Source organism: Acomys russatus, chromosome X, assembly GCF_903995435.1.
Source record: "Acomys russatus chromosome X, mAcoRus1.1, whole genome shotgun sequence".
Classification (NCBI taxonomy): domain Eukaryota; kingdom Metazoa; phylum Chordata; class Mammalia; order Rodentia; family Muridae; genus Acomys; species Acomys russatus.
Genome location: NC_067169.1, coordinates 60,845,276 through 60,860,628, shown reverse-complemented (window position 1 = coordinate 60,860,628; position 15,353 = coordinate 60,845,276). Strand labels below are relative to the sequence as shown.

The following is a 15,353-nucleotide window of genomic DNA, read 5'->3' as shown; positions in this document are numbered from 1 at the left end:
TATCTAAAGTAAAATAGAAGAATCTCTGCCATTATCATCCTCATTACTAAGGATTTGAAGCAACAGCCTACAGACTGGGAAAAGATCTTCACCAACCCTACATCTGACAAAGGTCTAATATTCAAAATATATAAAGAACTCAAGAAATTAAACACCACCAAACCAAATAACCCAATTGAGAAATGGGGCTTGGAACTAAACAGAGAATTCTCAACAGAGGAATATCAAATGGCTGAGAAACACTTAAAGAAATGCTCAACCTCCTTAGTCATCAGGGAAATGCAAATCAAAACAACACTGAGATTCCATCTTTACACATCAGAATGGCTAAGATCAAAAATTCAAGCGACACCACATGCTGGCCAGGATGTAGGGAGAGAGGAACACTCCTTCATTGCTGCTGGGAATGCACACTAGTACAGCCACTATGGAAATCTATCTGGTGCTATCTGAGAAAACTGGGAATAGGGCTTCCTCAAGACCCAGCTATTCCACTCCTTGGAATATACCCAGAAGATGCTTCAGCACACAACAAGAAAATTTGCTCAACTATGTTCATAGCAGCCTTATTCATAATAGCCAGAACATGGAAACAGCCTAAGTGTCCCTCAGTAGAAGAATGGATAAAGAAACTGTGGTACATATACACTATGGAATACTACTCAGCTATTAAAAACAAGGAATTCCCGAAATTTGAGGACAAATGGATTGAGCTAGAAATGATCATAATGAGTGAGTTAACCCAGAAGCAGAAAGACTCAAATGGTATATACTCACTTATATCTGCATACTAGCCCAAGGGGCATGTCCCACGAAAGCCTTCCCTTACCAGGAAAGTGGGACAAAGGGGAGGACGTCCTATTGGGACTCTAGATGAGAGAAGCATGGGAGAATAACAAAGTAGAAGGATCCAGAGGGTCCTAGACACCTACAAGTAGAACATTATGATAAGCAGATTTGGGCCCAGGGGTCCGGCTCAAACTAAGGCACCAGCCAAGGACAATACAGGCAGTAAACTTTAAACCCCTACGCAGATCTAGCCAATGGGCAGAACATTCTCCACAGTTGAGTGGAGAGTGGGGTATGACTTTCATATGTACTCTGGTGTCTCACATTTGACCATGTCCCCTGGAGGGGGAGACCTGGTGGCACTCAGAGGAAGGAGAGCAGGTTACCAAGAAGAGACTTGATACACTATGAGCATATGCAGGGGGAGGAAATCCCCCTCAGGAACAGTCATAGGGGAGGGGAATAAGGGGAAAAAAGGAGGGAGGGAAGAATGGGAGGATACAAGGGATGGGATAACCATTGAGATGTAACAAGAATAAATTAATAAAAAAATTTTTTAAAAAGAAAAAAATAGAAGAATCTGTCCTGTAACTCCTAAATTTATTATTTTATATATTTTATTTTTTCTTAATATTATGTGAAGACTTACTCTTTTAGGTAAGGAATTATATAAGATTTTTAAAAAGAAATGTTTCTTTCTCTAAATCAATAATAGTAAATTTAAACAAAAGAACGACTATTAACAAAAATTGCAAAAAAATAAATCTCTCTGCATACTAATCCAGCACAATTGATTTTTTTTCTGACACAGGCACTGCTGTCAGATTTACCTCCTGAATTAGAAGAGATGGATTTCAGTCACGCCTCACCAGACCCTGATGATACCTCATTCAGTGTGTCTTCTTTATCAGAGAAAAATGCCTCAGACAGTTTGTGATTGGTGGTGGGGAATATGATGTAGTGTGTTCATTGCCTAACAGGTGTGCATTTCAAGATAACTGTATTTTGTTTCCCCAATAGTCTTCAACTGGAAAAACACATTGTTAAAACAGACATATTCTGTGAAGGAATGACAAGATATAACGGCTACAAAAAAAAAGCATGTAAAAATACTTGAAATGTTTTTTAAATTATATAAAATCCTAGAAAACTTATATTTAATTTTGACCAACTCAGCTATGAAATCTACTATATCTGATTTCTGAAATGTTTTTTGCTTATTCTCTAAGAAGAATCTTTGTTGTAGTTTTATCCAGAAACATAAAAATAAGCATATTTCAGCATTACTGAGTCTTAAAGCTTGATTAGTCTTATTTTTGTAGCTATTACATCTTTCTTCCTATTTCATTTTGTTATCATTCGTATGCATTTTTACTCAGGAAAGTGGGCTAAAAATTAAAAACAAACCTAAACATAGATTTAAGCTGGATGAATCCTGGGATTTATTTTTCAACTCCTATGAGAATTTAATGATTGGGAATTGAAATAATTACTAAGATGTAGTTGTACATTGTTGGTATTCTAATGTCTAACCCTGACACTGGGGTGAGGGGAAAATCTTCTGGAAAGTCAATTCACCAGTAAAAAGTCAAAACATTTAAGTATACAAAAATAGTACTTTATAAAAGACAGTTTTAATCTCAATTCTTATATATTGCAAGTGATAGGTATTGATGACTCACATTATACTATATAGTACAATTATATAATTCAGTCAGACAAAATATTGCACAAATAGTTCCAAGTTTACCTACATTTCCACAATATTTTTCACAATTTAAATTTTGTGATATAGGAAATCAAACATGCCATTGATATTTGGGATTTTTTAAAATTCTAGTCATATAACTTTGCCACAAAATTTACCTCATTCCCATATGAGGCCTCCACAGAGCCATCAGCCAACAATAGTATCAAACAGAGTTATACTATTTTGATTGTAAATCAAAGTCCTCTGAATTGCCTGGATGCTATTCTATGAATACACACCTAAATGGGCATGGTACCCAGTTGTTACTATTAGTAAGTACCAGATGGCAGCGCACTATAAACATCTCTTTGCAGATCTTCCCTTCTGGAATACCAGATGGTATTACTAAGATCCGTAGATGGGAAAATACTAGTTGCTCCCTAAGCTCACAATGTCATATATTTGTGAGTAGGTTGTGTGGAACTGTATTACATGATTAAATTATTGTGTAATCCTGAAAGATGCATGAAGCAGCTAGATAAACTGGTTTAGTGGTCATTTTGGATATTTTTAACTTTTTTTAACTGCAGCTATTCTGATCTTGGAATTCACTGATAACAACTGATACTGCAGATAGGCAGTCACAAATGCCTTTAACTTGGAAATGCTCCTTCTCCTTGATAAATACAAGTAAAGTTCATTGGTGGTCATTCAGTTTATCATCTGTTTAATTTTATATTGCTGCCTCATAACTTCTATGGCATCTTCGTTAGCAGAAATAGTTCAGCAGTCAGCTACATGCCCTTAGCTGAAAGTCATGTGATTCTTTGCAAACAAATTTTGGTATTCCTTACTGACAAATCAAATTCCATTCAGGGAAAAGACCAATGAGCAACAGAACCTCAAACAGTCAGATTAAGTTTTTCCGTCATATAAATTTCTCCATGAAATAAAGAGTCCCCGATATATACAGCAAATGCAGAAACCATTATTTTATGATATGGATAATTAATACAAGTTCTCCGGTAGCCCAGGCTGGCCTTTAATTCCCAATATAGCTAAGGATGGCCTTGTGTCATGCTGCTCCTGCCTTTGTTTCCCAAATGCTGGGATGACAGATGTGCTCCGCCATACCTAGGAACTGTTTCTTTTAGTATGAGCAAATTTCTAGTCTTAAGTATCTGCTATGGTCTTCTTCAGTATCATTGAGTTTCTGTTTAAACTTAAAGTGCTTCAGTTTAAAACTCTTCCTAGTTGGTTTTCATTACAGAGTAAGAACAGGTGAGTCTTCTGTGTTTTAACACTCAGAATTTTATTTTTCACACCTTAGAAATTTGTTACTAAATTTTAAAAAATTCATGGAGTTCTTCCTATAGGAAAGACACTGTGCCAGACAGACTATAAAGAGTTATTTCAGCTAGGCACTAGAGCACATGTTGAGAACTCCAGCACTGGAAGAAAGCTGGCCTTCAAAACACAAAGAAATGTTTCCTGTTAACCTTTTCATATCTATTAATAGAAGGTTTTCCACTAGCACTTGTGATTGATTTAAGGATTTTAATAGATGTGATTCTTAGAAAGATTCCTACATCTGTAATTTTGGGAGGACACATAAATTGTTCCCTTATTCACAGTTAAAGTTTCATTAAAATAGAAGCTATGTGTTCTAACAGTCTACTTAGGACAACTTTCATCCTGGCCTTTTTCTTCAGCCACAGATTTATATCATTCATGAACATAGGAATTAAACATTCAACAATATTAAGTAGGGATCTTCTACAACCAGACCCAAAAGAAATAGCTGCATCAATGCAAAAACAATAATCATACCAGATTGAAAATATAGCAATGACCTTGAAGAAGTCAAGATCAAGTATTTAAAAAACGGTTATGAAACTGGGATACCAGCTTAATATGTGCACAAGGTCCCAGGTTCACTCCTAAGCACTTCAGGAGGAAAAATATGAAATAATTATAATAGAAGCATATTTTTCACATAAATGTAGTGGATTTGGTTTTGAGATTTTTTTTTTAAACAAGAAAAATGACAGCTTCTGAGTGCTCTCATGAACATATTTGTGGCTGATAGTGAAAATCAACTAACTAGTATTTCTTTCTTTAGGGCTTTGACTATTAAAACATATTATACTATCAGAAGTATCACTTAAAGAAGCAGAAGTAAGTAGGATACCAAGCAATTTCTAAGTATATAATGTATATCTGAGAGCACTTACCTTCTAAAATATGAGTTAAAAACAAAACCCTGAAACCACAATAAACAAAAAGAAGGTACTTTCCTCATTCAGCCAAGCTAAAATTAGTTACAAGAAAATGATAATTGCAGTTGCCCTGGAGAATAGGAAAATTAACACATGCAAAGAAAATGTTAAAAGAAAATTGGCCTGTTTAGAGAACCTGGGGCTGTTCTATTGTAAGGTCAGCTATCACCAGGTCTTTTACACTGCAACTGTAATCAGTGTTTGTTACTATTGGAGAAAAAAGGCTCTGGCCCAGTCACATCCTGTTTTCAGTTTGCTGTTCCTAACAAGATCTCAAAGAAATACCTATTTTATGGCCCCTGTATTAGGCAGTCTTATCAGTTTACAAGAGAAAAGCTAAGTAGTGGATACAAACAAACACTGGATGATAAAAATGACTTTGTTTCCCTTTTTGCAGAGGGGTGTTCAGCCCCCACTTCTTAGCCTGATTGTTTATAAATCACCTTTGAAAGACATCCTGAGAACTGACTGCTGCCTTTTATCCAGGAGGTAGTGATGAGATACCAGGAATGATGTGTCCTTTTAGAATATTCAAATCCCACAAATTAAAATTAAAAAAAAGAAAAGGTTTTGTTCTTTGAAGAGTTATCAGTGCCACTGTATCTAAATGGTGGCTAGATTTCTTTTTGAAGTTGTGTTAACCTTGACAGACAGCACTGTGCCATGCCCTTCACCAAGCTGTGCTTTGTAATGCTCTAATGAAATAGCCTACTAACTTGTGAGCCTACAGTATACACAAGCTTTTATTAAGAACAGATTTGCCAAGGGTGGGGAGAAGAAAGGAATATTTTCATGCATATATAATTACTATTGTTTCATTAAATTGTATACTGGGTATATATTGTTCCTCATTGGAATTTTATTTTGCATTAACTTACTGAGTAATCCCTTTCAGCAATCTTGCATCCCATCTTACTGGTACTACCTCTGAAGCTAATTATCTCCTTAAAACCATATCAGATTGTAATGTGAATTTTTGTAGAGTTTTTATTTAAACTTTTATAGAGGCAATAAATGATTTCCAACTAACAGACCTCTCTTTTAAAGTTCATTTTTCTGTGTGTTGTGTTTTTTCTCTTAAAGGTGAATTATTTCTTCCCTAAAATAAGGTTCTGATAAGGAAAGGGATAATAAGGTGTTTGAGGTTCAAAGAAGAGAAAGAGTATAGAATATTCAAGTGAAAATGTGATTGCCATCTTAAGCTCACATTTATATCATTCTAATGAGCTTTTACTTAATAAGAACAAAGCCAGGACTGCCAGAATCAATGGGACAAAGTCACTATTCTGTGACAGGCAACAGGTTTTTCCCCAGTAGCATACTTAAATGGTAAGATAAGCAAATACACTGTTACAGTATAAACACCAAACAAAAGCTGGTAGTTTGTTAAGATTTTGTTAACTACTAACATGACATCTAGCTTTTCTTACCTCCCTTTGACACTAATTTGGCATGCTTTTAATTTGGATGAAATATGCCTATGATTTTTTTGTCAAAGCCTGATACCAATTAAAACTCTTTGTGCTGCCTAACTAGTGGAGAAGGGGGAAAGGAGGGCAAAGTGTGAGTTTGAAATAGCACATAAGCAGCTTTCCTTCCCAGCTGATAAATTTTCAAAACTGTTGCAAGGAGAAATATGACATAAACACATTCAAATGACTTGGGTCCTTCCAAGGTCTGCAAATTAATTGACTTAGGATAGTAAAGTGTTTTTATTTCATAAACATGAAGGACAGTCATTATAACTCTCTTTAAAGACAAATTCATGGCTAAATATGTTCGTAAAACTAAGTGATATTTTTCACATTCCTCGAAGTTGAAGGAGTTTTAATATTTTTGCTAGTATTTTTTATAAAAACAGACTTCAACAATTAATAAATGGGACCTCATGAGGCTGAGAAGCTTCTGTAACTCAGGAGACACTCTCAGCAGAACAAAGCTACAGCCTACAGACTGGGAAAAGATCTTCACCAACCCTACATCTGACAAAGGTCTAATATCCAAAATTTATAAAGAACTCAAGAAATTAAACACCACCAAACCAAACAACCTAATTGTGAAATGGGGCTCAGAACTAAACAGAGAATTCTCAACAGAGGAATATCAAATGGCTGAGAAACACTTAAAGAAATGCTCATCCTCTTTAGTCATCAGAGAAATGCAAATCAAAACAACACTGAGATTCCATCTTACACCCATCAGAATGGCTAAGATCAAAAACTCAAGTGACACCACATGTTGGAGAGGATGTGGAGAAAGAGGAACACTCCTTCATTGCTGGTGGGAATGCAAACTAGTACAACCACTTTGGAAAGCTATCTGGCGCTTTCTCAGAAAAATGGGAATAGGGCTTCCTCAAGACCCAGCTGTCCCACTCCTTGGAATATACCCGGAAAATGCCCTACCACACAATAGGGGCATATGCTCAACCATGTTCATAGCTGCTTTATTCATAATAGCCAGAACATGGAAACAGCCTAAGTGTCCCTCAGTAGAAGAATGGACTAAGAAACTGTGGTACATTTACACTATGGAATACTACTCAGCTATTAAAAACAAGGAATTCCTGAAATTTGTGGATAAATGGATTGAACTAGAAATTATCATAATGAGTGTGTTCACCCAGAAGCAAAAAGAGACAAATGGTATATACTCACTGATATCGAGACACTAGTCCAAGGGATACGTCCCAAGAAAAACTTTACTTACCAGGAAAGTGGGTCAGAGGAGAGGACATCCTATTGAGACTTTAGGTGAGAGTAGCATGGAAGAATGGGGAAATAGAAGGATCCACAGGGTCCTGGAAACCTACAAGAAGAACTTTATGACAGGCAGATCTGAGTCCTGGGTTCCTCCTCAAACTAAGGCACCAGCCAAGGAAAATATAGGCAGTAAACTTCGAACCCCTACCCAGACCTAGCCGATGAACAGGATATTCTCCACCGGTGAGTAGAGAGTGAGATCTGACTCTCACATGAACTCTGGTGCCCCTTTTCTGACCACGTCCCCTGGATGGGGAGACCTGGTGGCACTCAGAGGAAGGATAGCAAGTTACAAAGAAGAGACTCAATACTCTAAGAGCATATATAGGGGGAGGAGGTCTCCCTCAATCATAGACATAGGGGAGGGGAGAAGGGGAGAAAGTGGGAGGGAGGGAGGAATAGGAGGATACAAGGGAAGGGCTAACAATTGAGATGTAATATGAATAAATTTAAAAAATAGAATAGCAATGGAGGTCAGCCAACAGGGGCATGTCATCAACTTCCAGCAAGATAGAGATGAGAAAAAAGAAAAAAAAAATGAAGGAGATTCATCTTCCCCTCTCCTTAGCATGTATGGTTGTCTCTTGTCCATATGATTGGCCGGCCCAGCTGGATTAATTCTTCAGGAAGGAGATAATAATAGGCAATATTTTAATCATTTGAGCAGATCTGAATGTTCTATCTCTACCTGGAGACAAATGTAGATTCCATTATTTGGACCAAGAAGAAATGGCTTTCTCTTAATGAATCTCAGCAGAGCCCAGACAGATCCACCTATATATATGGCATTTGAAATTGTAAGAAGCGGCAATGTTGGTGTTTACCTTCCTAGTGTTGCCACAGAAACAATGAATCAAAAGTTGACCATGAGGAAGGGCTTCATTGTTAAGAACCTCCAAGGAGGTGTTGGCAGGTTACCAAGAAGAGACTTGATATCCTATGAGCACATACAGGGGGAGGAAATCCCCCTCAGTCACAGTCATAGGGGAGGGAAGTAAGGGGAAAATGGGAGGGAGGAAAGAATGGGAGGATATAAGGGATGGGATAGCCATTGAGATGTAACAAGAATAAATTTTTAAAAAATTTTAAAAAATTGATGTAAGTCCCTCAGTCAAATGTGGTAAGGAATATATAAAAATATTTAAATTGGTATTAGTAGTTGAAATGTAATGGTAATTTAAGACAATATAGACTATTAAATACAAGTAATAATGTAAAAATAGTAGGTAGTGGTCAAAATTCATGTACTAAAAGTAGATACTTCCTGAGTGAAAAATAAGCAGGGAATGATCAAACGTAATTCAAGACAAAAATCAAACACAAACCTTTTTGTTTGATGAAAAGAATGATCAACCATGAAGATAATAGTCAATAATTTTTATCAATCTGGGTAGACTTTTTGACATATGTAAATGATTAGAGGACAGATTGGCAAAGCTAGAAATCTAGAAAAGACTTTATTGCACCTTGCTCACTAATGATGGATCAGAAGACAAAAGTAAATGTTAATTATTGATTTATAAAATGTTGGTACAAAATAAAATTTGAATTCTACATAAATAAATAAAAACAAAAACAGACTGTTTCGTTTTTAGTTTTTATCTTATGTATATGAGTATTTTTCATCTATGTATGTGTAGAGCATGCATGCCTAGTACCCACAGAGGCCAGAAGAAGATTTCAGGTCCTCTGGAACTGGAGTTAAATAGGTGTTGTGAGCTGCTGTGTGGATGCTTAGACTCAAACGCAAGTCCTCTGAAAGACCAGCATGTTCTTTTAACTGGCAAGCCATTTCTCCAGCTGTTTTTTTGTTTTTTAGAGAGACTCTTGCTTTGTTGTCTTGGCTAGCCTCAAATTTGCAGTTCTCTCAAATTCTGGGAATTATAGGCACTAAACCCTTCCTGACTCAAGCATAATAGAAATTGTAGGGATAAAAACATAAAAGCTTATACCTTTTGAAATATTATTTCAAGCTATTAAAGGCTATTTCTGTCCACACCTCTAATAATGCTGGGTATTGTTTTAATAATGCGTGTTAGCTTAAAATGTATAGCTTACAGCTCTAATACTTAGGGCACAGCTTTGAATGTCAATTAGATAAGTTTATTTATACAAGAAAAAAATACCTCCACTGTATTTATATTCAGAATCTTGTCTTGTAGTCTGTCATTAATCACATCAGATCAGCAAATTATATAGTCAATCGTACATGTTACTTCAATCAATGCAATGCTGGATGTTGAGAGGGCTCTCATATATTCCGTTCTACTACATACCTCTGTGGGAAGTTTATTAGTTGTCATTCATTTTTGGAATAGTGTTTGATAATGCAGTCATCTGTGACAAAACGTAAAGGTACCTATCAGGCATTTATTCATTCATATAATGGCATTTGCTTAGTCAACTGCATTCTCTACCATATTTGAATCAAGGGCCGTGGTTCTGAGAGAGTGACAGTTGAAGTGGTAATGATTAAAATTGATGACGCATAAATAAGTAACCTCTGAAATGTCTTGATAGAATCATTGTAATAGATGACAGTGAGTGAGTGGTAGGCAATGTAAGAGAAATTCAAGAGGCTGGATGTGTATAATGCTTGATAGCTAAAATTGAGCGTATTAGTATTATAGGCTTGAGAGGTGGCTCGGCAGTTATGAGCATGTACTACTCTTGCAGAAGACTAGAATTTAGTTCCAGCACCCACACTGAATGGATCATAACTATCTGTGACTCCAGCTGTAGGAAATCCGATGAGCTCTTCTGAACTCTGTGGGCATCTGTATACACATGTATATATCCATACACACATACACATAATTTAAAGCAATATAAGAGGCTGGAGGGATGGCTTAGTGGTTAAGAGTACTTGATGTTCTTGCAGAGGACCTAGATTCAGTTACTTCTTGCAGAGAACCATGATTCAATTTCTAGCACCCACAGGGCTGCTCACCATCTGTAACTCTAGTTCCAGGTTATCTAACAACTTCTAGCCTTCATGGGCTTCTGTATGCATGTGGTACTCATAAAATTTTAAAAAGCTAATACACATATATTATTTCAAATGCAGAGATCTGCTATGTTGTTTGACCTGTCTATACAGTAGACAAAATAATGATAGTATTTTAAGTAGTAGACTGTGATAAACTGTCATATATTGTGCTTATAAGGCACAATGCGTCATAGCACAGAAAGTATTTAGGATGTTAGCCAATGCAATTATTATTGCTTTCCTTAAAAAAGGGTGGAGAGAAGAGAATGAAGGAACTCAAGGAGAACCATGACTTAAGAATTTGGCCCTGGTTAGAAATGGGTCCAAAACAATCTAAAAGTTTCATCTACATATAGAATGTAAATAGCACAGTTATCACACTCAAAAGGCTTATCTTAGGGAGCCTTCAGTGTTCTCTGTAAAGAACTGCTAGACTCCCAAAGTGGTTGTACAAATTTGCACTCCCACCAGCAATGAGGGAGTTTTCCCTTTTCTCAATATCCTCGCCAGCATGTGCTGTCACTTGAGTTTTTGATCTTAGCCATTCTGATGGGTGTAAGATGGAATCTCAGAGTCGTTTTGATTTATATTTCTCTGATGACTAAGGAGGTTGAGCATTTCTTTAGGTGTTTCTCAGCTATTCAATATTCCTCTGTTGAGAATTCTCTGTTTAATTCTGAGCCCCATTTCTTAATTGGGTTGTTTGGATCGGTAGTGTTTAATTTCTTGAGCTCTTGATATATTTTGGATATTAGCCTTTTGTCAGAGGGAATAGGGCTACTCAAGACCTAGCTACTCAACTCCTTGGAATATACCCAGAAGGTTCTCCACCACACAACAAGGACATATGCTCAACCATGTTCATAGAAGCCTTATTCATAATAGCCAGAACATGGAAACAACCTAAATGTGCCTCAGTGGAAGAATGGATAAAGAAACTGTGGTATGTTTACACTATGGAATACTACTCAGCTATTAAAAACAAGGAAATCCTGAAATTTGCAGGCAAATAGATGGAACTAGGAATCTGAGTGAGTTAACCCAGACCCAGAAAGATACGCGTGGCATATACTCACTTATAATTCAACACTAGCCCAACAGAGATGTTCCCTGAAAGGCTTCACTTAGCCAGAGATTGGGATAGATACTGGGACTACCTACTGGGACTCTAGGTGTGTAAAGTAAGGAAGAATGGGGAAATAGAATGATTCAGAGAGTCCTAGAAACCTACAAAGAGACCATTAAGGCTGACGGGTCTGGACCCATTCGGGTCAGCTCAAACTACTGTACCAATCAAGGACAATGCATGCGGTAAACCTGGAACTCCTATACAGATCTAGCCAGTAAACACCACATTCTCCACAATGTGTGAAGAGCACGGACTGACTCTGACATGAACTCTGGTGCCTCATATTTGGCTTGACCACTTCCCCTTGGTGGGGAGACCTGGTGGCACTCAGAGGAAAAGTACACAGGCTACCAAGATGAGACCTGATAGGCTGTGATCTTTTTTAAAAATATATTTTATTAATTTATTCATATTACATTTCAATTGTTAGCCCATCCTTGCACCCTCCCATTCCTCCCTCCCTCCCATTTTCCCATTATTCCCCTCCCCTATGACTGTGACTGAGGGTACCTCCACCCCCTATATATGCTCATAGGGTATCAAGTCTCTTCTTGGTAGCCTGCTATCCTTCCTCTGAGTGCCACCAGGTCTCCCCCTCCAGGGGACATGGTCAAATGTGAGGCACCAGAGTACGTGTGAAAGTCAGTCCTCACTCTCCACTCAACTGTGGAGAATGTCCTATCCATTGGCTAGATCTGGGTAGGGGTTCAAAGTTTACTGCACATATAGTCCTTGGCTGGTGCCATAGTTTGAGCAAGACCCCTGGGCCCAGATCTGCCCATCATACTGTTCTTCTTGTAGGTTTCTAGGACCCTCTGTATCCTACTATTTCCCCATTCCCCCATGCTTCTCTCACCTAGAGTCCCAATAGGATGCCTTCCCCTCTGTCCCAGTTTCCTGGTAAGTGAAGGCTTTTGTGGGACATGCCCCTTGGGCTAGTATGCAGATATAAGTGAGTATATACCATTTGAGTCTTTCTGCTTCTGGGTTAACTCACTCATTATGATCATTTCTAGCTCAATCCATTTATCCACAAATTTTGGGAATTCCTTGTTTTTAATAGCTTAGCAGTATTCCATAGTGTAAATGTACCACAGTTTCTTTATCCATTCTTCCACTGAGGGACACTTAGGCTGTTTCCATGATAGGCTGTGATCTTATAGTGAGGGACAAGGTCCCCTTCTGTCACAGGCCTAGGGGATGGGAAGGAGGGGGAAACGGGAAGATACAAGTGAGGTGCTGACAATTTAGATATAATCTGAATAAATTAATTAAATAAAAAAATCTTAAAAATTCTTCACAGAAAAAAAAAAGAACTGTTAAACTCTAGCAGTTATTATAGCAGTTAGAGGAATGAGGGTAAGTGAACTCCTTGCTTTGCACTGAGTGAAGTATTAATTCCATGTAATACATTTCATCTACTTTTACTGCTCCATTATCTATAGGTATCTAGACATATTTTATAAAATTACATGAATTAGACTCACTATAGAAAAGTTATTTCTTTGCAACTTCATTTCACTTTTTTAAATGTTACTCTCTAATGCATGTGCAAATGATGGTAAATTTCTGAAATAGATTTTTTAAATGACTTACATAAATTTGAGTACATTTGCTTTGTCCTACTTTGTTATGTTTCTTTCCTACTGAGTGAATTTTACCCAGTTATTACTGATTCTAAAACAGACAAACATACTTTGTTCAACCATGTTTTATTTCTCATGGAATTCTGCATCATTGTTTACATACTTGCCTGCATGTTTGGTATTTACATTCTCTCTAGTTTATTCATGAACACACATATTGCTTTCTAAAGGTCTTTTTTCTTATTGCATATCATTTCAAATGTGTAGTTCACTACTATATTAAGAGTTGTATAACCTGTTATCTTTACTGATGCAGTGAGTCAGAGGAAAAAGGCCACTTAACCTTTGTAAAGCCTGTTTAGTGCATACAACGCTATTTTTCTAAACATAAGAGTCTCTGGACCAATTAACTATTTTAAGATATTAATTCTTATTTAACCTCATAGCTTTTGTGTCTTATATTTTAAGATAATTATCAGATATTTTCATTGGAAAAACAGTAACAAAAGGTTAAGAAAGCCCAAGTTCATTCGAAATAAGCATTGATCTAGTTGAATACAAATGATCACTAAAAGCCTAGAAAAGAAAACAGAATTCAGGTACAGTGAATTTAGAATACCTTATAACCAAGACAATATCATTTGAAATGCGATAAAATTTATACCCAAGAATTAATGCTGAAATTAGTCTAGGCTTTATTCTAATTTTCCTCTTTTCTTTTAATGATGTAAATTTTTTTTATTAAAAGGGGGTGAAATTTTGATTATGGAAAATTTCTACATTAAAAAAGCTATTCCACAACCTATCATTTCTCCAATAAGAATATGTACACTGTGGTATTATATAATAACAAAAAGCATTGGAACACTAAGTATGATGACTCAAGCCTGTAATCCCAGCATTGCAGGCTGGGGCAGGATTGTTTCAAGTTTGAGGTCTGAGTTTCAGGCCAGCTTGGGTTAATCTTTCTCTCAAAAAAGAGAAAGAAAAGCAGAGAGAGGGGGAGGGAGGGGAAAAATAAAGGAAAAAACGAACCAGGGGTGGGATGGGGGCATGGGGAGTATTGACATGTGTACTGACGATGCGTGAACTCTTCCTGGGAAGATGTGAACAAATGTTACTGACCCTAGATAAGTCACTAATAACAGACCAAACTAACAGTTGCATATATGTGTACTTTGATGAACTAATGGAGTTTTGAGATTACTTCTAGAAATTTGGGTGTCCTAGTTTGCTTTCTGCCACTATGATAAACATCAGGAACAAAATCAGATTGGTGGGTGGGGTGGTATTTCATCTTATAGCTTAGAGTCTATCATGAAGGCAAGTCAGAATAGGAACTCAAAGCAAGAACCTAGAAGCAGGAACTGAAACAGAGGCATGAAGGATTACTGGTTTCCTCCCCATTTCTTGCTCAGCCTGCTTTCTTATATACCCCAGGACTACCTGTGTATGCCTGGGACTACCCTCATTGGGCTGGGCACTCCCACATCAACTATCAATCAAGAAAATGTCTGACAGACACATCCACAGTCCAATTTGATGGAGGCAATTCCTCTACTTAGGCTTCCTCCTCTCACGTGACTCTAGCCTGTGTCAGGTTGACAAAAAGTAATAGCCAACACATGGGAAAGGGATTCCTTTCAGGAGCGTAAGTGATTGCAAAACAGCATTCCTGAGCATTCTCATGCCAGAATGGGTGACTTCTCTATAGCTGCATAGACAAGTACCAACTTTAGTTAAGTTACCACACTTTATATATTCTTTTTTGGTTTTGCTTTTATAAGATTTGTTTGTTTATTTTATGTATATGAGTGCACTATCTGCATGTACACCTGCATGTCAGAAGAGGCATCAGATCACATTATAGATAGATGGTTGTGAGCCACCATGTAGTTGCTGGAAATTGAATTCAAGACCTCTGGAATATTCTATCCCTTCTCAATACTGTGACACCATGTGCATCTGGGGCAGAGTTGCATATAGCTGAGGTTTGGAGGGGGGAGGGAGTAAGAAGAAGTAACTGGAGCCTCAGATGGGAACATGTTCAAGCTATGAAATTCTTTAAGCTTCAGTTTCTTACTCTATAGAATGGTAATAACTATATCTCTTCTGGAAGCCTATCATTG

At 37.1% G+C, this 15,353-nt stretch overlaps 1 protein-coding gene across 3 annotated transcripts in view; it reads left to right on the top strand.

Moving 5' to 3' along the window:
• The window catches only part of Hdx (highly divergent homeobox), a 111,469-nt gene extending 108,968 nt beyond the window's left edge, over positions 1–2,501 (top strand). For all 3 annotated transcript variants that reach the window (XM_051142412.1, XM_051142411.1, XM_051142410.1), the window contains one exon: positions 1,601–2,501. In XM_051142412.1, coding sequence (XP_050998369.1) covers positions 1,601–1,726 — 126 coding nt within the window. In that variant the 3' untranslated portion in view covers positions 1,727–2,501. The remainder of the gene's footprint in view (positions 1–1,600) is intronic.
• The last annotated feature ends 12,852 nt before the right edge of the window (positions 2,502–15,353 follow it).